Below are 26,445 nucleotides of genomic sequence, written 5' to 3'. Positions count from 1 at the left end.
GTAATTATGTAGTAGATATTGGTACATAGTGATGCATTGCTCCAAGGACTGTAATTATTTAGTAGATATTGGTACATAGTGATGCAATGCTCCAAGGACTGTAATTATGTAGTAGATATTGGTACATAGTGATGCATTGCTCCAAGGACTGTAATTATGTAGTAGATATTGGTACATAGTGATGCAATGCTCCAAGGACTGTAATTATGTAGTAGATATTGGTACATAGTGATGCAATGCTCCAAGGACTGTAATTATGTAGTAGATATTGGTACATAGTGATGCAATGCTCCAAGGACTGTAATTATGTAGTAGATATTGGTACATAGTGATGCATTGCTCCAAGGACTGTAATTATGTAGTAGATATTGGTACATTGTAATGCAATGCTCCAAGGACTGTAATTATGTCGTAGATATTGGTACATAGTGATGCAATGCTCCAAGGACTGTAATTATGTAGTAGATATTGGTACAAAGAAATGCATTGCTCCAAGGACTGTAATTATGTAGTAGATATTGGTACATAGTAATGCAATGCTCCAAGGACTGTAATTATGTAGTAGATATTGGTACATAGTAATGCAATGCTCCAAGGACTGTAATTATGTAGTAGATATTGGTACATAGTGATGCATTGCTCCAAGGACTGTAATTATGTAGTAGATATTGGTACAAAGAAATGCATTGCTCCAAGGACTGTAATTATGTAGTAGATATTGGTACATAGTGATGCAATGCTCCAAGGACTGTAATTATGTAGTAGATATTGGTACATAGTGATGCAATGCTCCAAGGACTGTAATTATGTAGTAGATATTGGTACATAGTGATGCATTGCTCCAAGGACTGTAATTATGTAGTAGATATTGGTACATAGTAATGCAATGCTCCAAGGACTGTAATTATGTAGTAGATATTGGTACATAGTGATGCATTGCTCCAAGGACTGTAATTATGTAGTAGATATTGGTACATAGTAATGCATTGCTCCAAGGACTGTAATTATGTAGTAGATATTGGTACATAGTGATGCATTGCTCCAAGGACTGTAATTATGTAGGAGATATTGGTACATAGTGATGCAATGCTCCAAGGACTGTAATTATGTAGTAGATATTGGTACATTGTAATGCAATGCTCCAAGGACTGTAATTATGTCGTAGATATTGGTACATAGTGATGCAATGCTCCAAGGACTGTAATTATGTAGTAGATATTGGTACAAAGAAATGCATTGCTCCAAGGACTGTAATTATGTAGTAGATATTGGTACATAGTAATGCAATGCTCCAAGGACTGTAATTATGTAGTAGATATTGGTACATAGTAATGCATTGCTCCAAGGACTGTAATTATGTAGTAGATATTGGTACATAGTGATGCAATGCTCCAAGGACTGTAATTATGTAGTAGATATTGGTACATAGTAATGCATTGCTCCAAGGACTGTAATTATGTAGTAGATATTGGTACATAGTGATGCAATGCTCCAAGGACTGTAATTATGTAGTAGATATTGGTACATAGTGATGCAATGCTCCAAGGACTGTAATTATGTAGTAGATATTAGTACATAGTGATGCATTGCTCCAAGGACTGTAATTATGTAGTAGATATTGGTACATAGTAATGCATTGCTCCAAGGACTGTAATTATGTAGTAGATATTGGTACATAGTGATGCATTGCTCCAAGGACTGTAATTATTTAGTAGATATTGGTACATAGTGATGCAATGCTCCAAGGACTGTAATTATGTAGTAGATATTGGTACATAGTGATGCATTGCTCCAAGGACTGTAATTATGTAGTAGATATTGGTACATAGTGATGCAATGCTCCAAGGACTGTAATTATGTAGTAGATATTGGTACATAGTGATGCAATGCTCCAAGGACTGTAATTATGTAGTAGATATTGGTACATAGTGATGCAATGCTCCAAGGACTGTAATTATGTAGTAGATATTGGTACATAGTGATGCATTGCTCCAAGGACTGTAATTATGTAGTAGATATTGGTACATTGTAATGCAATGCTCCAAGGACTGTAATTATGTCGTAGATATTGGTACATAGTGATGCAATGCTCCAAGGACTGTAATTATGTAGTAGATATTGGTACAAAGAAATGCATTGCTCCAAGGACTGTAATTATGTAGTAGATATTGGTACATAGTAATGCAATGCTCCAAGGACTGTAATTATGTAGTAGATATTGGTACATAGTAATGCAATGCTCCAAGGACTGTAATTATGTAGTAGATATTGGTACATAGTGATGCATTGCTCCAAGGACTGTAATTATGTAGTAGATATTGGTACAAAGAAATGCATTGCTCCAAGGACTGTAATTATGTAGTAGATATTGGTACATAGTAATGCAATGCTCCAAGGACTGTAATTATGTAGTAGATATTGGTACATAGTAATGCAATGCTCCAAGGACTGTAATTATGTAGTAGATATTGGTACATAGTGATGCAATGCTCCAAGGACTGTAATTATGTAGTAGATATTGGTACATAGTAATGCAATGCTCCAAGGACTGTAATTATGTAGTAGATATTGGTACATAGTGATGCAATGCTCCAAGGACTGTAATTATGTAGTAGATATTGGTACATAGTGATGCAATGCTCCAAGGACTGTAATTATGTAGTAGATATTGGTACATAGTGATGCATTGCTCCAAGGACTGCAATTATGTAGTAGATATTGGTACATAGTAATGCATTGCTCCAAGGACTGTAATTATGTAGTAGATATTGGTACATAGTGATGCAATGCTCCAAGGACTGTAATTATGTAGTAGATATTGGTACATAGTGATGCAATGCTCCAAGGACTGTAATTATGTAGTAGATATTGGTACATAGTGATGCAATGCTCCAAGGACTGTAATTATGTAGTAGATATTGGTACATAGTAATGCATTGCTCCAAGGACTGTAATTATGTAGTAGATATTGGTACAAAGTGATGCAATGCTCCAAGGACTGTAATTATGTAGTAGATATTGGTACATAGTGATGCAATGCTCCAAGGACTGTAATTATATAGTAGATATTGGTACATAGTGATGCAATGCTCCAAGGACTGTAATTATGTAGTAGATATTGGTACATAGTAATGCATTGCTCCAAGGACTGTAATTATGTAGTAGATATTGGTACATAGTGATGCAATGCTCCAAGGACTGTAATTATGTAGTAGATATTGGTACATAGTGATGCATTGCTCCAAGGACTGTAATTATGTAGTAGATATTGGTACATAGTGATGCAATGCTCCAAGGACTGTAATTATGTAGTAGATATTGGTACATAGTGATGCAATGCTCCAAGGACTGTAATTATGTAGTAGATATTGGTACATAGTGATGCAATGCTCCAAGGACTGTAATTATGTAGTAGATATTGGTACATAGTGATGCATTGCTCCAAGGACTGTAATTATGTAGTAGATATTGGTACATAGTGATGCATTGCTCCAAGGACTGTAATTATGTAGTAGATATTGGTACATAGTAATGCATTGCTCCAAGGACTGTAATTATGTAGTAGATATTGGTACATAGTGATGCAATGCTCCAAGGACTGTAATTATGTAGTAGATATTGGTACATAGTAATGCAGTACTCCAAGGACTGTAATTATGTAGTAGATATTGGTACATAGTAATGCATTGCTCCAAGGACTGTAATTACATGTATGTAGTAGATATTGGTACATAGTGATGCAATGCTCCAAAGACTGTAATTATGTAGTAGATATTGGTACATAGTGATGTATTGCTCCAAGGACTGTAATTATGTAGTAGATATTGGTACATAGTGATGCATTGCTCCAAGGACTGTAATTATGTAGTAGATATTGGTACATAGTGATGCAATGCTCCAAGGACTGTAATTATGTAGTAGATATTGGTACATAGTGATGCAATGCTCCAAGGACTGTAATTATGTAGTAGATATTGGTACATAGTAATGCATTGCTCCAAGGACTGTAATTATGTAGTAGATATTGGTACATAGTGATGCATTGCTCCAAGGACTGTAATTATGTTGTAGATATTGGTACATAGTAATGCAATGCTCCAAGGACTGTAATTATGTAGTAGATATTGGTACATAGTGATGCATTGCTCCAAGGACTGTAATTATGTAGTAGATATTGGTACATAGTAATGCAATGCTCCAAGGACTGTAATTATGTCGTAGATATTGGTACATAGTGATGCAATGCTCCAAGGACTGTAATTATGTAGTAGATATTGGTACATAGTGATGCATTGCTCCAAGGACTGTAATTATGTAGTAGATATTGGTACATAGTGATGCAATGCTCCAAGGACTGTAATTATGTAGTAGATATTGGTACATAGTGATGCATTGCTCCAAGGACTGTAATTATGTAGTAGATATTGGTACATAGTGATGCAATGCTCCAAGGACTGTAATTATGTAGTAGATATTGGTACATAGTGATGCAATGTCCAAGGACTGTAATTGTGTAGTAGATATTGGTACATAGTGATGTAATGCTCCAAGGTCTGTAATTATATAGTAGATATTGGTACATAGTGATGCAATGCTCCAAGGACTGTAATTATGTAGTAGATATTGGTACATAGTGATGCATTGCTCCAAGGACTGTAATTATGTAGTAGATATTGGTACATAGTAATGCAATGCTCCAAGGACTGTAATTATGTAGTAGATATTGGTACATAGTGATGCAATGCTCCAAGGACTGTAATTATGTAGTAGATATTGGTACATAGTGATGCAATGCTCCAAGGACTGTAATTATGTAGTAGATATTGGTACATAGTGATGCATTGCTCCAAGGACTGCAATTATGTAGTAGATATTGGTACATAGTAATGCATTGCTCCAAGGACTGTAATTATGTAGTAGATATTGGTACATAGTGATGCAATGCTCCAAGGACTGTAATTATATAGTAGATATTGGTACATAGTGATGCAATGCTCCAAGGACTGTAATTATGTAGTAGATATTGGTACATAGTGATGCAATGCTCCAAGGACTGTAATTATGTAGTAGATATTGGTACATAGTAATGCATTGCTCCAAGGACTGTAATTATGTAGTAGATATTGGTACATAGTGATGCAATGCTCCAAGGACTGTAATTATGTAGTAGATATTGGTACATAGTGATGCAATGCTCCAAGGACTGTAATTATATAGTAGATATTGGTACATAGTGATGCAATGCTCCAAGGACTGTAATTATGTAGTAGATATTGGTACATAGTAATGCATTGCTCCAAGGACTGTAATTATGTAGTAGATATTGGTACATAGTGATGCAATGCTCCAAGGACTGTAATTATGTAGTAGATATTGGTACATAGTGATGCATTGCTCCAAGGACTGTAATTATGTAGTAGATATTGGTACATAGTGATGCAATGCTCCAAGGACTGTAATTATGTAGTAGATATTGGTACATAGTGATGCAATGCTCCAAGGACTGTAATTATGTAGTAGATATTGGTACATAGTGATGCAATGCTCCAAGGACTGTAATTATGTAGTAGATATTGGTACATAGTGATGCATTGCTCCAAGGACTGTAATTATGTAGTAGATATTGGTACATAGTGATGCATTGCTCCAAGGACTGTAATTATGTAGTAGATATTGGTACATAGTAATGCATTGCTCCAAGGACTGTAATTATATAGTAGATATTGGTACATAGTGATGCAATGCTCCAAGGACTGTAATTATGTAGTAGATATTGGTACATAGTAATGCAGTACTCCAAGGACTGTAATTATGTAGTAGATATTGGTACATAGTAATGCATTGCTCCAAGGACTGTAATTACATGTATGTAGTAGATATTGGTACATAGTGATGCAATGCTCCAAAGACTGTAATTATGTAGTAGATATTGGTACATAGTGATGTATTGCTCCAAGGACTGTAATTATGTAGTAGATATTGGTACATAGTGATGCATTGCTCCAAGGACTGTAATTATGTAGTAGATATTGGTACATAGTGATGCAATGCTCCAAGGACTGTAATTATGTAGTAGATATTGGTACATAGTGATGCAATGCTCCAAGGACTGTAATTATGTAGTAGATATTGGTACATAGTGATGCATTGCTCCAAGGACTGTAATTATGTAGTAGATATTGGTACATAGTGATGCAATGCTCCAAGGACTGTAATTATGTAGTAGATATTGGTACATAGTGATGCAATGCTCCAAGGACTGTAATTATGTAGTAGATATTGGTACATAGTAATGCATTGCTCCAAGGACTTTTTTTATGTTGATATTGGTACATAGTGATGCATTGCTCCAAGGACTGTAATTATGTTGTAGATATTGGTACATAGTAATGCAATGCTCCAAGGACTGTAATTATGTAGTAGATATTGGTACATAGTGATGCATTGCTCCAAGGACTGTAATTATGTAGTAGATATTGGTACATAGTAATGCAATGCTCCAAGGACTGTAATTATGTCGTAGATATTGGTACATAGTGATGCAATGCTCCAAGGACTGTAATTATGTAGTAGATATTGGTACATAGTGATGCATTGCTCCAAGGACTGTAATTATTTAGTAGATATTGGTACATAGTGATGCAATGCTCCAAGGACTGTAATTATGTAGTAGATATTGGTACATAGTGATGCATTGCTCCAAGGACTGTAATTATGTAGTAGATATTGGTACATAGTGATGCAATGCTCCAAGGACTGTAATTATGTAGTAGATATTGGTACATAGTGATGCATTGCTCCAAGGACTGTAATTATGTAGTAGATATTGGTACATAGTGATGCAATGCTCCAAGGACTGTAATTATGTAGTAGATATTGGTACATAGTGATGCAATGCTCCAAGGACTGTAATTGTGTAGTAGATATTGGTACATAGTGATGTAATGCTCCAAGGTCTGTAATTATATAGTAGATATTGGTACATAGTGATGCAATGCTCCAAGGACTGTAATTATGTAGTAGATATTGGTACATAGTGATGCATTGCTCCAAGGACTGTAATTATGTAGTAGATATTGGTACATAGTGATGCATTGCTCCAAGGACTGTAATTATGTAGTAGATATTGGTACATAGTGATGCATTGCTCCAAGGACTGTAATTATGTAGTAGATATTGGTACATAGTAATGCAATGCTCCAAGGACTGTAATTATGTAGTAGATATTGGTACATAGTAATGCATTGCTCCAAGGACTGTAATTATGTAGTAGATATTGGTACATAGTAATGCAATGCTCCAAGGACTGTAATTATGTAGTAGATATTGGTACATAGTAATGCATTGCTCCAAGGACTGTAATTATGTAGTAGATATTGGCACATAGTAATACATTGCTCCAAGGACTGTAATTATGTAGTAGATATTGGCACATAGTAATGCAATGCTCCAAGGACTGTAATTATGTAGTAGATATTGGTATATAGTAATGCATTGCTCCAAGGACTGTAATTATGTTGTAGATATTGGTACATAGTAATGCATTGCTCCAAGGACTGTAATTATGTAGTAGATATTGGTACATAGTGATGCATTGCTCCAAGGACTGTAATTATGTAGTAGATATTGGTACATAGTGATGCAATGCTCCAAGGACTGTTATTATGTAGTAGATATTGGTACATAGTGATGCAATGCTCCAAGGACTGTAATTATGTAGTAGATATTGGTACATAGTAATGCAATGCTCCAAGGACTGTAATTATGTAGTAGATATTGGTACATAGTAATGCAATGCTCCAAGGACTGTAATTATGTAGTAGATATTGGTACATAGTGATGCAATGCTCCAAGGACTGTAATTATGTAGTAGATATTGGTACATAGTGATGCATTGCTCCAAGGACTGTAATTATGTAGTAGATATTGGTACATAGTGATGCAATGCTCCAAGGACTGTAATTATGTAGTAGATATTGGTACAATGTGATGCATTGCTCCAAGGACTGTAATTATGTAGTAGATATTGGTACATAGTGATGCAATGCTCCAAGGACTGTAATTATGTAGTAGATATTGGTACAATGTGATGCATTGCTCCAAGGACTGTAATTATGTAGTAGATATTGGTACATAGTGATGCAATGCTCCAAGGACTGTAATTATGTAGTAGATATTGGTACAATGTGATGCATTGCTCCAAGGACTGTAATTATGTAGTAGATATTGGTACATAGTGATGCAATGCTCCAAGGACTGTAATTATGTAGTAGATATTGGTACAATGTGATGCATTGCTCCAAGGACTGTAATTATGTAGTAGATATTGGTACATAGTAATGCATTGCTCCAAGGACTGTAATTATGTAGTAGATATTGGTACATAGTAATGCATTGCTCCAAGGACTGTAATTATGTAGTAGATATTGGCACATAGTAATGCATTGCTCCAAGGACTGTAATTATGTAGGAGATATTGGTACATAGTAATGCAATGCTCCAAGGACTGTAATTATGTAGTAGATATTGGTACATAGTGATGCATTGCTCCAAGGACTGTAATTATGTAGTAGATATTGGTACATAGTGATGCATTGCTCCAAGGACTGTAATTATGTAGTAGATATTGGTACTATGTGATGCATTGCTCCAAGGACTGTTATTATGTAGTAGATATTGGTACAATGTGATGCATTGCTCCAAGGACTGTAATTATGTAGTAGATATTGGTACATAGTGATGCATTGCTCCAAGGACTGTAATTATGTAGTAGATATTGGTACATAGTGATGCATTGCTCCAAGGACTGTAATTATGTAGTAGATATTGGTACATAGTAATGCAATGCTCCAAGGACTGTAATTATGTAGTAGATATTGGTACATAGTGATGCATTGCTCCAAGGACTGTAATTATGTAGTAGATATTGGTACATAGTAATGCAATGCTCCAAGGACTGTAATTATGTAGTAGATATTGGTACATAGTGATGCATTGCTCCAAGGACTGTAATTATGTAGTAGATATTGGTACTATGTGATGCATTGCTCCAAGGACTGTTATTATGTAGTAGATATTGGTACAATGTGATGCATTGCTCCAAGGACTGTAATTATGTAGTAGATATTGGTACATAGTGATGCATTGCTCCAAGGACTGTAATTATGTAGTAGATATTGGTACATAGTGATGCATTGCTCCAAGGACTGTAATTATGTAGTAGATATTGGTACATAGTAATGCAATGCTCCAAGGACTGTAATTATGTAGTAGATATTGGTACATAGTGATGCATTGCTCCAAGGACTGTAATTATGTAGTAGATATTGGTACATAGTAATGCATTGCTCCAAGGACTGTAATTATGTAGTAGATATTGGTACAATGTGATGCATTGCTCCAAGGACTGTAATTATGTAGTAGATATTGGTACATAGTGATGCAATGCTCCAAGGACTGTAATTATGTAGTAGATATTGGTACAATGTGATGCATTGCTCCAAGGACTGTAATTATGTAGTAGATATTGGTACATAGTGATGCAATGCTCCAAGGACTGTAATTATGTAGTAGATATTGGTACAATGTGATGCATTGCTCCAAGGACTGTAATTATGTAGTAGATATTGGTACATAGTGATGCAATGCTCCAAGGACTGTAATTATGTAGTAGATATTGGTACAATGTGATGCATTGCTCCAAGGACTGTAATTATGTAGTAGATATTGGTACATAGTAATGCATTGCTCCAAGGACTGTAATTATGTAGTAGATATTGGTACATAGTAATGCATTGCTCCAAGGACTGTAATTATGTAGTAGATATTGGCACATAGTAATGCATTGCTCCAAGGACTGTAATTATGTAGGAGATATTGGTACATAGTAATGCAATGCTCCAAGGACTGTAATTATGTAGTAGATATTGGTACATAGTGATGCATTGCTCCAAGGACTGTAATTATGTAGTAGATATTGGTACATAGTGATGCATTGCTCCAAGGACTGTAATTATGTAGTAGATATTGGTACTATGTGATGCATTGCTCCAAGGACTGTTATTATGTAGTAGATATTGGTACAATGTGATGCATTGCTCCAAGGACTGTAATTATGTAGTAGATATTGGTACATAGTGATGCATTGCTCCAAGGACTGTAATTATGTAGTAGATATTGGTACATAGTGATGCATTGCTCCAAGGACTGTAATTATGTAGTAGATATTGGTACATAGTAATGCAATGCTCCAAGGACTGTAATTATGTAGTAGATATTGGTACATAGTGATGCATTGCTCCAAGGACTGTAATTATGTAGTAGATATTGGTACATAGTAATGCATTGCTCCAAGGACTGTAATTATGTAGTAGATATTGGTACATAGTGATGCAATGCTCCAAGGACTGTAATTATGTAGTAGATATTGGTACATAGTAATGCATTGCTCCAAGGACTGTAATTATGTAGTAGATATTGGTACATAGTGATGCATTGCTCCAAGGACTGTAATTATGTAGTAGATATTGGTACATAGTGATGCATTGCTCCAAGGACTGTGAGAGAGTCTAAACTTTGGTGATGAAAATACATGAAACAATTATTGGACTCCAGTGTAGGTATGGTGCGATATCTGTCTGTCATGTGATTTTTTGTCAAAATACCTAACTCAAAACCTACTGGGTAGATCGGTCTGAAATTTGATGGGAACGTTCTTAGGGGAGATTAAGAAATGTTCATGACATCATTATTCCATCAGTGATATGCAAACTAGGGCTAAAAATGTGTCTTTTGGTCAAAAATCTTTAATTTCAAAACTACTGAGCAGATTCGGCTGAAATTTAATGGGGATGCATTTGGGGATGTATAGATGAAACAATATTAAGCATATAATGATCTCATGAGCTATGCAAATTGGGTGACAAAATTTGAATTTTGGTCAAAAATTTTTATCTCAAAAGGTACTTTCAAGAAAAGTTATTCTGCAGGTTTTGTTCAAAACATTTTAGCACAATTGGCCCTAGCAACCATGACCATGCCCTTAGCAACAACCAAATGCTAGTATATTTTGCTAAATTAACATCTGGTAGGCAAGTGAGTAAACATTCAAAAAATGTGTGCAAATATCCCTATCAATAATGACCACGCCCATAGCAACAGCCAAACGGTAGTGTATTTCACAAAGATAACAGGGATTCACAAGTGAACAAACATTCAAAAAATGTATGCAAATGTGCCTAGCAACAAGCCAATGCCCATAGCAATAGCCAAATGATCACATATAAATTGCAAAGGTAATAACACAGTACATGACTGTGGAGTCATAATGGGCAAATGGTTAGAGTGGCTGGCTTGGAATCTGCAGGTTTGAACCCCATCGCTGCCATGGCATTTGTTTCTGAATGGCTAAAGTCCTTGGGCAAGATTTAAACCATGATTGTGCCTCAATCAACTCAGCTGTATAATTGGGGACCTGATAGGATAGAGGTTGCAATGTGAATGCTTTAAAATCCTATGTGCTTATAAATGTCGCAATGGACTGTATGCTCCCCAGAGAGTTGTGCCGCTATAGATCCATGCTCGGGGTAATAATTGTAAAGCCTTTTAAGCACAGAGTGGGAAAGAGCTATATAAAAACCAACATTATAATTGTTATAGTAATAGCCAAAATGATCATAACAGGGATCCATAGACAAATGAATAAACATTTAAAAAATGTGTGCAAATGTGTCTAGCAACATAGCCATGCCCATAGCAACAGCCAAATAATCAAGTATATTGCAAAGATAACAACAGGGATTCATAGACAAGAAAATGAACATTCAAATAATGTATGCAAATATGTCTTATGTCTGCCAACAAGACCACACCCATAGCAACAGCCAAATTATCGCTTATATTGCAAACCTAGTACGTAGATAGCGTTAAACAACATAGTACATAGATAGCATTAGACAACATAGTACATGGATAGCATTAGACAACATAGTACATAGATAGCATTAGACAACATAGTACATAGATAGCAGTAGACAGCATAGTGCATAGATAGCATTAGACAACATAGTACATAGATAGCATTAGACAACATAGTGCATAGATAGCTTTAGACAACATAGTACATAGATAGCATTAGACAACATAGTACATGGATAGCATTAGACAATATAGTACATATATAGCATTAGACAACTTAGTACATAGATAGCATTAGACAACATAGTACATAGATAGCATTAGACAATATAGTACATATATAGCATTAGACAACTTAGTACATATATAGCATTAGACAACATAGTACATGGATAGCATTAGACAATATAGTACATATATAGCATTAGACAACATAGTACATGGATAGCATTAGACAATATAGTACATATATAGCATTAGACAACTTAGTACATATATAGCATTAGACAACTTAGTACATGGATAGCATTAGACAATATAGTACATATATAGCATTAGACAACATAGTACATAGATAGCATTAGACAACATAGTACATAGATAGCATTAGACAATATAGTACATGGATAGCATTAGACAACATAGTACATGGATAGCATTAGATAACATAGTACATATATAGCATTAGATAACATAGTACATAGATAGCATTAGACAATATAGTACATACATAGAATTAGACAACATAGTACATAGATAGCATTAGACAACATAGTACATAGATAGCGTTAGACAACATAGTACATAGATAGCATTAGACAACATACTACGTAGATAGCATTAGATAACAGAGTACATAGATAGCGTTAGACAACATAGTACGTAGATAGCATTAGACAACATAGTACATAGATAGCGTTAGACAACATAGTACATAGATAGCATTAGATAACATAGTACATAGATAGCGTTAGACAACATAGTACATGGATAGTGTTAGACAACATAGTACATAGATAGCATTAGACAACATAGTACATAGATAGCATTAGATAACATAGTACATAGATAGCATTAGATAACATAGTACATAGATAGCATTAGACAACATAGTACATAGATAGCATTAGACAACTTAGTACATGGATAGCATTAGAAAACTTAGTACATGGATAGCATTAGACAATATAGTACATGGATAGCATTAGATAACATAGTACATAGATAGCATTAGATAACAGAGTACATAGATAGCGTTAGACAACATAGTACGTAGATAGCATTAGATAACATAGTACATAGATAGCATTAGATAACATAGTACATAGATAGCATTAGATAACATAGTACATAGATAGCATTAGAGAACTTAGTACATAGATAGCATTAGATAACATAGTACATAGATAGCATTAGACAACATACTACATAGATAGCATTAGACAACTTAGTACATGGATAGCGTTAGACAACATAGTACATAGATAGCATTAGACAACATACTACGTAGATAGCATTAGATAACAGAGTACATAGATAGCGTTAGACAACATAGTACGTAGATAGCATTAGAAAACATAGTATATAGATAGCGTTAGACAACATAGTACATAGATAGCATTAGATAACATAGTACATAGATAGCGTTAGACAACATAGTACATGGATAGTGTTAGACAACATAGTACATAGCATTAGATAATATAGTACATAGATAGCATTAGATAACATAGTACATAGATAGCATTAGACAACATAGTACATAGATAGCATTAGACAACTTAGTACATGGATAGCATTAGACAACTTAGTACATGGATAGCATTAGACAATATAGTACATAGATAGCATTAGATAACATAGTACATAGATAGCATTAGATAACATAGTACATGGATAGCATTAGACAATACAGTACATATATAGCATTAGATAACATAGTACATGGATAGCATTAGACAATATAGTACATAGATAGCATTAGACAACATACTACATAGATAGCATTAGATAACATAGTACATAGATAGCATTAGACAACTTAGTACATGGATAGCATTAGATAACATAGTACATGGATAGCATTAGACAACTTAGTACATGGATAGCATTAGACAATATAGTACATAGATAGCATTAGACAACATACTACATAGATAGCATTAGATAACATAGTACATAGATAGCATTAGACAACATAGTACATGGATAGCATTAGACAACATACTACATATATAGAATTAGACAACATAGTACATGGATAGCATTAGACAACATAGTACATACATAGAATTAGACAACATAGTACATATATAGCATTAGACAACATAGTACATGGATAGCATTAGACAACATAGTACATGGATAGCATTAGACAACATAGTACATGGATAGCATTAGACAATATAGTACATATATAGAATTAGACAACATAGTACATATATAGAATTAGACAACATAGTACATGGATAGCATTAGACAATATAGTACATACATAGCATTAGACAACTTAGTACATACATAGAATTAGACAACATAGTACATATATAGCGTTAGACAACATAGTACATAGATAGCATTAGACAACAAAGTACATAGATAGCATTAAACAACATAGTACATAGATAGCATTAGACAATATAAGTACATAGATAGCATTAGACAACATAGTACATAGCATTAGACAACATAGTATATAGCATTAGACAACATAGTACATAGCATTAGACAATATAGTACATAGATAGTGTTAGACAACATAGTACATAGCATTAGACAACATAGTACATAGCATTAGACAACATAGTACATAGCATTAGACAATATAGTACATAGATAGTGTTAGACAACACAGTACACAGATAGCATTAGACAACATAGTACATAGATAGCATTAGACAAATAGCAATAAAGTACGTATTAATAAATTAATACCATTTGCAAACAAAATACAATACTGGAAATCTAAGCATGTGCTGAAGAAACCTATTAGCCATTAACATCCAAATTTGATAAAAAAATAGCTTTGGATAAAATGAATATCGACAGTGTTGCCATGTGACAAATACGACTTAGAATATTGCAGGTACATGTAGGGATATCACTCAGGGTGATGTAGCTGAATTGTACACACACTACCACTTAGAATACTTTGTACAGGTACTAACACTTAGTACTAACACTTATTATTATTGGTCTATTTGTTATGGCCCCAACACTCATAGTAAGAGACAACATAATTGGTCTACAAATGTATTTGTGTTTATTTCTTAACAGTTATGGATATAGTATTGGACCTAGCAGACAAGTCTGTCTTTACTCCATATGTGTATCCATTAGATTGGTCTGAGGATAACTGGCTACGACAATTTCTAAGTCTATTGGTGATTGTCAACATGGGAGGATATTTCCTGTACTTGTCCACAGCAACAGTCAGTTATTACTTTATTTATGATCATCGGCTTTTGAAACATCCTCAGATTTTAGAGGTGAGTTCTAAACCTCCTCAGATTTTAGAGGCGAGTTCTAAACCTCCTCAGATTTTAGAGGTGAGTTCTATACATCCTCAGATTTTAGAGGCGAGTTCTAAACCTTCTCAGATTTTAGAGGCGAGTTCTAAACATTCTCAGATTTTAGAGGTGAGTTCTAAACCTCCTCAGATTTTAGAAGTGAATTCTAAATCTCCTCAGATTTTAGAGATGAGATCTAAACATTCTCAGATTTTAGAGGTGAGTTCTAAACCTCAGATTTTAGAGGTGAGTTCTATACATCCTCAGATTTTAGAGGTGAGTTCTAAACATTCTCAGATTTTAGAGGTGAGTTCTAAACCTCCTCAGATTTTAGAAGTGAATTCTAAATCTCCTCAGATTTTAGAGATGAGATCTAAACATTCTCAGATTTTAGAGGTGAGTTCTAAACCTCAGATTTTAGAGGTGAGTTCTATACATCCTCAGATTTTAGAGGTGAGTTCTAAACCTCCTCAGATTTTAGAGGTGAGTTCTATACATCCTCAGATATTAGAGGTGAGTTCTAAACCTCAGATTTTAGAGGCGAGTTCTAAACCTCCTCAGATTTTAGAGGTGAGTTCTAAACCTCAGATTTTAGAGGTGAGTTCTAAACATTCTCAGATTTTAGAGGTGAGTTCTAAACCTCAGATTTTAGAGGTGAGTTCTATACATCCTCAGATTTTAGAGGTGAGTTCTAAACCTCAGATTTTAGAGGTGAGTTCTAAACCTCCTCAGATTTTAGAGGTGAGTTCTAAATCTCCTCAGATTTTAGAGGTGAGTTCTATACATCCTCAGATTTTAGAGGTGTGTTCTAAACATCCTCAGATTTTAGGGGCGAGTTCTAAACCTCCTCAGATTTTAGAGGTGAGTTCTAAACATCCTCAGATTTTAGAGGCGAGTTCTAAACCTCCTCAGATTTTAGAGGTGATTTCTAAATCTCCTCAGATTTTAGAGGTGAGTTCTAAATCTCCTCAGATTTTAGAGGTGAGTTCTAAACATTCTCAGATTTTAGAGATGAGTTCTAAACCTCCTCAGATTTTAGAAGTGAATTCTAAATCTCCTCAGATTTTAGAGGCGAGTTCTAAACATTCTCAGATTTTAGAGGCGAGTTCTAAACATTCTCAGATTTTAGAGGTGAGTTCTAAACCTCCTCAGATTTTAGAAGTGAATTCTAAATCTCCTCAGATTTTAGAGATGAGATCTAAACATTCTCAGATTTTAGAGGTGAGTTCTAAACCTCAGATTTTAGAGGTGAGTTCTATACATCCTCAGATTTTAGAGGTGAGTTCTAAACCTCCTCAGATTTTAGAGGTGAGTTCTATACATCCTCAGATATTAGAGGTGAGTTCTAAACCTCAGATTTTAGAGATGAGTTCTAAACCTCCTCAGATTTTAGAGGTGAGTTCTAAACCTCAGATTTTAGAGGTGAGTTCTAAACCTCAGATTTTAGGGGCGAGTTCTAAACCTCCTCAGATTTTAGAGGTGAGTTCTAAACATCCTCAGATTTTAGAGGTGAGTTCTAAACCTCAGATTTTAGAGGTGAGTTCTAAACCTCCTCAGATTTTAGAGGTGAGTTCTAAATCTCCTCAGATTTTAGAGGTGAGTTCTATACATCCTCAGATTTTAGAGGTGTGTTCTAAACATCCTCAGATTTTAGGGGCGAGTTCTAAACCTCCTCAGATTTTAGAGGTGAGTTCTAAACATCCTCAGATTTTAGAGGCGAGTTCTAAACCTCCTCAGATTTTAGAGGTGATTTCTAAATCTCCTCAGATTTTAGAGGTGAGTTCTAAACATCCTCAGATTTTAGAGGCGAGTTCTAAACCTCCTCAGATTTTAGAGGTGATTTCTAAATCTCCTCAGATTTTAGAGGTGAGTTCTAAATCTCCTCAGATTTTAGAGGCGAGTTCTAAACCTCCTCAGATTTTAGAGGTGAGTTCTAAATCTCCTCAGATTTTAGAGGTGAGTTCTAAACATTCTCAGATTTTAGAGGTGAGTTCTATATCTCCTCAGATTTTAGAGGTGAGTTCTAAACATTCTCAGATTTTAGAGGTGAGTTCTAAATCTCAGATTTTAGAGGCGAGTTCTAAACATTCTCAGATTTTAGAGGTGAGTTCTAAACATTCTCAGATTTTAGAGGCGAGTTGTAAATTTCCTCAGATTTTAGAGGTGAGTTCGTCCTCAGATTTTAGAGGTGAGTTCTAAATCTTCTCAGATTTTAGAGGTGAGTTCTAAACCTCCTCAGATTTTAGAGGCGAGTTCTAAATCTCCTTAGATTTTAGAGGTGAGTTCTAAACATTCACAGGAGTCTCATGGTGTATGTATGTAAGTGTGTGTGTGTTAGTGGATATACTGTAGACCGCTATATTTTCGCATAAAATAAAATTTCATGAATTTCGCAAGGCACAAGAAATCATGAAATATTGGCGTTGCGAAAGTATTGTTGTGATGGACATCGCACACTAACATGACGTATAACACTCCATTCATTTGCATTACATTATTTCTATTTGTCTGTCAAAACTTATCTGGAATGCAAGAGCTGATTGTACAATATATAACTTAAAGTATCAAGACTAAAATAACGTCTCACGTCGAGTATTTTAATTAAAATAATGAGTATTTCCTCCAGAAACATAAAAAGTAACGTAGATTACAAAAATATCAATCGCAACTTAAGTTTGTGAATCAACTGGACTCTTTTATTTTCAAATGGCAAAAACTGACATATAACTTAACCATCCCTCTGAATCAGTTGATCCTGTGGCTCAACCTAATACTGCTGGAAGCTCGTCACATTCACAGAATGGAACACCACACCGTGGAACTTCTATGGAAATAGACCCCCGGTATTGGGGACTTGGTGGGGGCTATATATATGACAGTCACTGGTACATCAGGGAGGTAAAAGAGATAGATCCCTTTGACAAGGAAATGTACATACATGTATTATACTCTTTGATTGGCTTGTGAAATCTGCCGAAAGAGCTTTGGAACTCGATTCCTGGCAAAATCATGAAAATACTTTCATTGTTAGTGTTTTTCCGATTTTTTTAATTGTTTCTTAGTTTAGAATCCAATCCAAATTGGCTACATTTTCTCCTAAAAAACGGTGTTTGGTTACACTATTTAAAGCCACAAAAAATAACATTCTTTGTAAAATATGTTATATGACGTTTTCATTTACCCAACAACTTTACTAACTGTACGAAACAGTGATGTTATGACGACATACTTTAAATATTTGAAAACAGACTTGTTTTCATGTACACTGTGAGGTATAGCTTGAAAAGTTTTCGACGAAACCAACGGGTAATTTACGTTACGTCAATTTAAATTGTCGTTTGGTTACATTATAAATGTACACAACAATGAAAACAATTGATTCAGATTCATTTGGTTCCATTACGGTGTGAGGCGTTACAGTCCAACAAAATCACAGGTATAAAATTACATGTAATTGTATTACACATCAATGTACTTCAACATGACTTAGATATTGATTGAAACCTGGATATATTGCCAAATAAGGTTAGATATTGATAGAAACCTGGATATATTGCCAAATAAGGTTGGATATGGATAGAAACCTGGATATATTGCCAAATAACGTTGGATATTGATAGAAACCTGGATATATTGCCAAATGGGGTTAGATATAGATACAAACCTGGATATGTTGCCAAATAAGGTTAGATATTGATAGAAACCTGGATATATTGCCAAATAAGGTTAGATATTGATAGAAACCTGGATATATTGCCAAATAAGGTTAGATATTGATAGAAATCTGGATATATTGCCAAATAAGGTTAGATATTGATAGAAATCTGGATATATTGCCAAATAAGGTTGGATATTGATAGAAATCTGGATATATTGCCAAATAAGGTTGGATATTGATAGAAATCTGGATATATTGCCAAATAAGGTTAGATATTGATAGAAATCTGGATATATTGCCAAATAAGGTTGGATATTGATAGAAATCTGGATATATTGCCAAATAAGGTTAGATATTGATAGAAATCTGGATTTATTGCCAAATAAGGTTGGATATTGATATAAATCTGGATATATTGCCAAATAAGGTTGGATATTGATAGAAATCTTGATATATTTCTAAATAAGGTTGGATATTGATATGAACCTAGATATATTGCCAAATAAGGTTGGATATTGATATAAACCTGGATATATTGCCAAATAAGGTTGGATATTGATATAAATCTGGATATATTGCCAAATAAGGTTAGATATTGATAGAAATCTGGATATATTGCCAAATAAGGTTGGATATTGATAGAAATCTGGATATATTGCCAAATAAAGTTAGATATTGATACAAATCTGGATATATTTCTAAATAAGGTTGGATATTGATATAAATCAGGATATATTTCCAAATAAGGTTGGATATTGATAAAAACCTGGATATATTGCCAAATAAGGTTAGATATTGATAGAAACCTGGATATATTGCCAAATGGGGTTAGATATTGATAGAAATCTGGATATATTGCCAAATAAGGTTGGATATAGATATAAACCTGGATATATTGCCAAATAACGTTGGATATTGATAAAAACCTGGATATATTGCCAAATAAGGTTAGATATTGATAGAAATTTGGATATATTGCCAAATAAGGTTGGATATTGATAGAAATCTTGATATATTTTTAAATAAGGTTGGATATTGATAGAAATCTGGATATATTGCCAAATAAGGTTGGATATTGATATAAATCTGGATATATTGCCAAATAAGGTTGGATATTGATAGAAATCTGGATATATTGCGAAATAAGGTTGGATATTGATAGAAATCTGGATATATTGCGAAATAAGGTTGGATATTGATATAAATCTGGATATATTGCCAAATAAGGTTGGATATAGATATAAACCTGGATATATTGCCAAATAAGGTTAGATATTGATAGAAACCTAGATATATTGCCAAATAAGGTTAGATATTGATAGAAATCTTGATATATTTTTAAATAAGGTTGGATATTGATAGAAATCTGGATATTTTGCCAAATAAGGTTGGATATTGATAGAAATCTGGATATATTGCCAAATAAGGTTGGATATTGATAAAAACCTGGATATATTGCCAAATAAGGTTGGATATTGATATAAATCTGGATATATTGCCAAATAAGGTTGGATATAGATATAAACGTGGATATATTGCCAAATAAGGTTGGATATTGATATAAATCTGGATATATTGCCAAATAAGGTTAGATATTGATAGAAATCTGGATATATTGCCAAATAAGGTTAGATATTGATAGAAATCTGGATATATTGCCAAATAAGGTTGGATATTGATATAAATCTGGATATATTGCCAAATAAGGTTGGATATTGATATAAATCTGGATATATTGCCAAATAAGGTTAGATATTGATATAAATCTGGATATATTGCCAAATAAGGTTGGATATTGATAGAAATCTGGATATATTGCCAAATAAGGTTGGATATTGATAGAAATCTGGATATATTGCCAAATAAGGTTAGATATTGATAGAAATCTGGATATATTGCCAAATAAGGTTGGATATTGATATAAATCTGGATATATTGCCAAATAAGGTTGGATATTGATAGAAATCTGGATATATTGCCAAATAAGGTTAGATATTGATAGAAATCTGGATATATTGCCAAATAAGGTTGGATATTGATAGAAATCTGGATATAGTGCCAAATAAGGTTGGATATTGATATAAATCTGGATATATTGCCAAATAAGGTTAGATATTGATAGAAATCTGGATACATTGCCAAATAAGGTTGGATATTGATAGAAATCTTGATATATTTCTAAATAAGGTTGGATATTGATAGAAATCTGGATATATTTCTAAATAAGGTTGGATATTGATATAAATCAGGATATATTTCCAAATAAGGTTGGATATTGATAAAAACCTGGATATATTGCCAAATAAGGTTAGATATTGATAGAAACCTGGATATATTGCCAAATGGGGTTAGATATTGATAGAAACCTGGATATATTGCCAAATAAGGTTGGATATAGATATAAACCTGGATATATTGCCAAATAAGGTTGGATATTGATAAAAACCTGGATATATTGCCAAATAAGGTTAGATATTGATAGAAATCTGGATATATTGCCAAATAAGGTTGGATATTGATAGAAATCTTGATATATTTTTAAATAAGGTTGGATATTGATAGAAATCTGGATATATTGCGAAATAAGGTTGGATATTGATAGAAATCTGGATATATTGCGAAATAAGGTTGGATATTGATATAAATCTGGATATATTGCCAAATAAGGTTGGATATAGATATAAACCTGGATATATTGCCAAATAAGGTTGGATATTGATAGAAACCTAGATATATTGCCAAATAAGGTTAGATATTGATAGAAATATTGATATATTTTTAAATAAGGTTGGATATTGATAGAAATCTGGATATATTGCCAAATAAGGTTGGATATTGATAGAAATCTGGATATATTGCCAAATAAGGTTGGATATTGATATAAATCTGGATATATTGCCAAATAAGGTTGGATATAGATATAAACCTGGATATATTGCCAAATAAGGTTAGATATTGATAGAAATCTGGATATATTGCCAAATAAGGTTAGATATTGATAGAAATCTGGATATATTGCCAAATAAGGTTGGATATTGATAGAAATCTGGATATATTGCCAAATAAGGTTGGATATTGATATAAATCTGGATATATTGCCAAATAAGGTTAGATATTGATAGAAATCTGGATATATTGCCAAATAAGGTTGGATATTGATAGAAATCTGGATATATTGCCAAATAAGGTTGGATATTGATAGAAATCTGGATATATTGCCAAATAAGGTTAGATATTGATAGAAATCTGGATATATTGCCAAATAAGGTTGGATATTGATATAAATCTGGATATATTGCCAAATAAGGTTGGATATTGATAGAAATCTGGATATATTGCCAAATAAGGTTCGATATTGATAGAAATCTGGATATATTGCCAAATAAGGTTGGATATTGATAGAAATCTGGATATATTGCCAAATAAGGTTAGATATTGATAGAAATCTGGATATATTGCCAAATAAGGTTGGATATTGATATAAATCTGGATATATTGCCAAATAAGGTTGGATATTGATAGAAATCTTGATATATTTCTAAATAAGGTTGGATATTGATATAAACCTGGATATATTGCCTAATAAGGTTGGATATTGATATAAACCTGGATATATTGCCAAATAAGGTTAGATATTGATAGAAATCTGGATATATTGCCAAATAAGGTTGGATATTGATAGAAATCTGGATATAGTGCCAAATAAGGTTGGATATTGATATAAATCTGGATATATTGCCAAATAAGGTTAGATATTGATAGAAATCTGGATATATTGCCAAATAAGGTTGGATATTGATAGAAATCTTGATATCTTTCTAAATAAGGTTGGATGTTGATATAAACCTGGATATATTGCCAAATAAGGTTGGATATTGATATAAACCTGGATATATTGCCAAATAAGGTTAGATATTGATAGAAACCTGGATATATTGCCAAATAAGGTTGGATATTGATATAAATCTGGATATATTGCCAAATAAGGTTGGATATTGATAAAAACCTGGATATATTGCCAAATAAGGTTAGATATTGATATAAATCTGGATATATTGCCAAATAAGGTTGGATATTGATAGAAATCTGGATATATTGCCAAATAAGGTTGGATATTGATAGAAATCTGGATATATTTCTAAATAAGGTTGGATATTGATAGAAATCTGGATATATTGCCAAATAAGGTGAGATATTGATAGAAACCTGGATATATTGCCAAATAAGGTTGGATATTGATAGAAATCTGGATATATTTCTAAATAAGGTTGGATATTGATAGAAATCTGGATATATTGCCAAATAAGGTTGGATATTGATAGAAACCTGGATATATTGCCAAATAAGGTTGGATATTGATATAAATCTGGATATATTGCCAAATAAGGTTGGATATTGATAGAAATCTGGATATATTGCCAAATAAGGTTGGATATTGATATAAATCTGGATATATTGCCAAATAAGGTTGGATATTGATAGAAATCTGGATATATTGCCAAATAAGGTGAGATATTGATAGAAACCTGGATATATTGCCAAATAAGGTTAGATATTGATAAAAACCTGGATATATTGCCAAATAAGGTTAGATATTGATAGAAACCTGGATATATTGCCAAATAAGGTTGGATATCGATAGAAACCTGGATATATTGCCAAATAAGGTTAGATATTGATAGAAACCTGGATATATTGCCAAATAAGGTTAGATATTGATAGAAACCTGGGTATATTGCCAAATAAGGTTAGATATTGATAAAAACCTGGATATATTGCCAAATAAGGTTAGATATTGATAGAAACCTGGATATATTGCCAAATAAGGTTAGATATTGATAGAAACCTGGATATATTGCCAAATAAGGTTGGATATTGATAGAAATCTGGATATATTGCCAAATAAGGTTGGATATTGATAGAAACCTGGATATATTGCCAAATAAGGTTGGATATTGATAGAAATCTGGATATATTGCCAAATAAGGTTAGATATTGATAGAAACCTGGATATATTTCCAAATAAGGTTAGATATTGATAGAAACCTTGATATATTTCCAAATAAGGTTAGATATTGATAAAAACCTGGATATATTGCCAAATAAGGTTGGATATTGATATAAATCTGGATATATTGCCAAATAAGGTTAGATATTGATAGAAACCTGGATATATTTCCAAATAAGGTTAGATATTGATAGAAACCTGGATATATTGCCAAATAAGGTTGGATATTGATAGAAACCTGGATATATTGCCAAATAAGGTTGGATATTGATAGAAATATGGATATATTTCTAAATAAGGTTTCGATGATGATGTCAACAAGTATTTACGTCTGTACGTATCGGGCTGACAATTAAATTACCCCATACTTATCTGTTTACATTCTTTATCGATACAGAATATTATAAAATAAATGAGAAAAGAATATTATCTTTCAACTTTTAATTTACGTGGAGCTAGTGTAATCTACGTTACAAACTGAGAGAGACAAATATTTCATTCCATATCAAATTACTACAAATACCTATTATTATGTCAAAATCTCCTTCATAAACACTTACAATATACGAAGTATAGCTGTCATCATAGGTGTATATTTCATAGGACATCAGTTGCAAGTATGGTGTTTGACAACTTATTATTTGAAAGGATTGAGCATTGGTAAACTTCCCCATTTTTTTTCTGCAATGACTGAATAATACGTATTGGTTTCTTGTTTGAATGTGTGAATGAGTTTGTAAGTTCAAAATAAAACAATTGCGTTGGGAACCAGTTGATCCATATTTCATTGGTAAAACAGTTCTGAAATATAACCATGGTAACGTAAATTACATGGCTAAATTGCATACTAATACTTAAATTATAAAAATCATAAGAACGGGTTCCATTCATGTGCTGAAATTTGTCACCATAAATCAGTCCCATCTCCCCTATAGTCTACTTATAACAGAATACTGGTTTGACGACATCAACGACTGGTCCAAATTAACACCTCTATTTGTACATGTTAACCGAGAATGAGTGATACAGGTCTAAATTAGCACCTCTATTTGTACATGTTAACCGAGAATGAGTGATACAGGTCCAAATTAGCACCTCTATTTGTACATGTTAACCGAGAATGAGTGATACAGGTCCAAATTAGCACCTCTATTTGTACATGTTAACTGAGAATGAGTGATACAGGTCTAAATTAGCACCTCTATTTGTACATGTTAACTGAGAATGAGTGATACAGGTCCAAATTAGCACCTCTATTTGTACATGTTAACTGAGAATGAGTGATACAGGTCTAAATTAGCACCTCTATTTGTACATGTTAACTGAGAATGAGTGATACTGGTCTAAATTAGCACCTCTATTTGTACATGTTAACTGAGAATGAGTGATACAGGTCTAAATTAGCACCTCTATTTGTACATGTTAACTGAGAATGAGTGATACTGGTCCAAAATAGCACCTCTATTTGTACATGTTAACTGAGAATGAGTGATACAGGTCTAAATTAGCACCTCTATTTGTACATGTTAACTGAGAATGAGTGATACAGGTCTAAATTAGCACCTCTATTTGTACATGTTAACTGAGAATGAGTGATACAGGTCCAAATTAGCACCTCTATTTGTACATGTTAACTGAGAATGAGTGATACTGGTCTAAATTAGCACCTCTATTTGTACATGTTAACTGAGAATGAGTGATACTGGTCTAAATTAGCACCTCTATTTGTACATGTTAACTGAGAATGAGTGATACTGGTCTAAATTAGCACCTCTATTTGTACGTGTTATTGTTAACTGAGAATGAGTGATACAGGTCCAAATTAGCACCTCTATTTGTACATGTTAACTGAGAATGAGTGATATTGGTCTAAATTAGCACCTCTATTTGTACATGTTAACCGAGAATGAGTGATACAGGTCTAAATTAGCACCTCTATTTGTACATGTTAACTGAGAATGAGTGATACAGGTCCAAATTAGCACCTCTATTTGTACATGTTAACTGAGAATGAGTGATACAGGTCCAAATTAGCACCTCTATTTGTACATGTTAACTGAGAATGAGTGATACAGGTCCAAATTAGCACCTCTATTTGTACATGTTAACTGAGAATGAGTGATACTGGTCTAAATTAGCACATCTATTTGTACATGTTAATTGAGAATGAGTGATACTGGTCTAAATTAGCACCTCTATTTGTACATGTTAACTGAGAATGAGTGATACAGGTCCAAATTAGCACCTCTATTTGTACATGTTAACTGAGAATGAGTGATACAGGTCCAAATTAGCACCTATTTGTACATGTTAACTGAGAATGAGTGATATTGGTCTAAATTAGCACCTCTATT

General features: G+C 33.4%; 1 protein-coding gene across 1 annotated transcript in view; it reads left to right on the top strand.

The window, feature by feature from the left end:
* The window catches only part of LOC144440279 (lathosterol oxidase-like), a 53,737-nt gene that overhangs the window by 7,764 nt on the left and 19,528 nt on the right, over positions 1 to 26,445 (top strand). The window contains exon 2 of the mRNA XM_078129627.1: positions 15,193 to 15,404. Coding sequence (XP_077985753.1) covers positions 15,195 to 15,404 — 210 coding nt within the window. The 5' untranslated portion in view covers positions 15,193 to 15,194. The remainder of the gene's footprint in view (positions 1 to 15,192; positions 15,405 to 26,445) is intronic.

The sequence above is a fragment of the Glandiceps talaboti genome, chromosome 9 (genome assembly GCF_964340395.1).
Source record: "Glandiceps talaboti chromosome 9, keGlaTala1.1, whole genome shotgun sequence".
Lineage (NCBI taxonomy): Eukaryota > Metazoa > Hemichordata > Enteropneusta > Spengelidae > Glandiceps > Glandiceps talaboti.
Note: the sequence above shows the minus strand (reverse complement) of the source record. Positions and strands in the feature narration are given on the sequence as shown.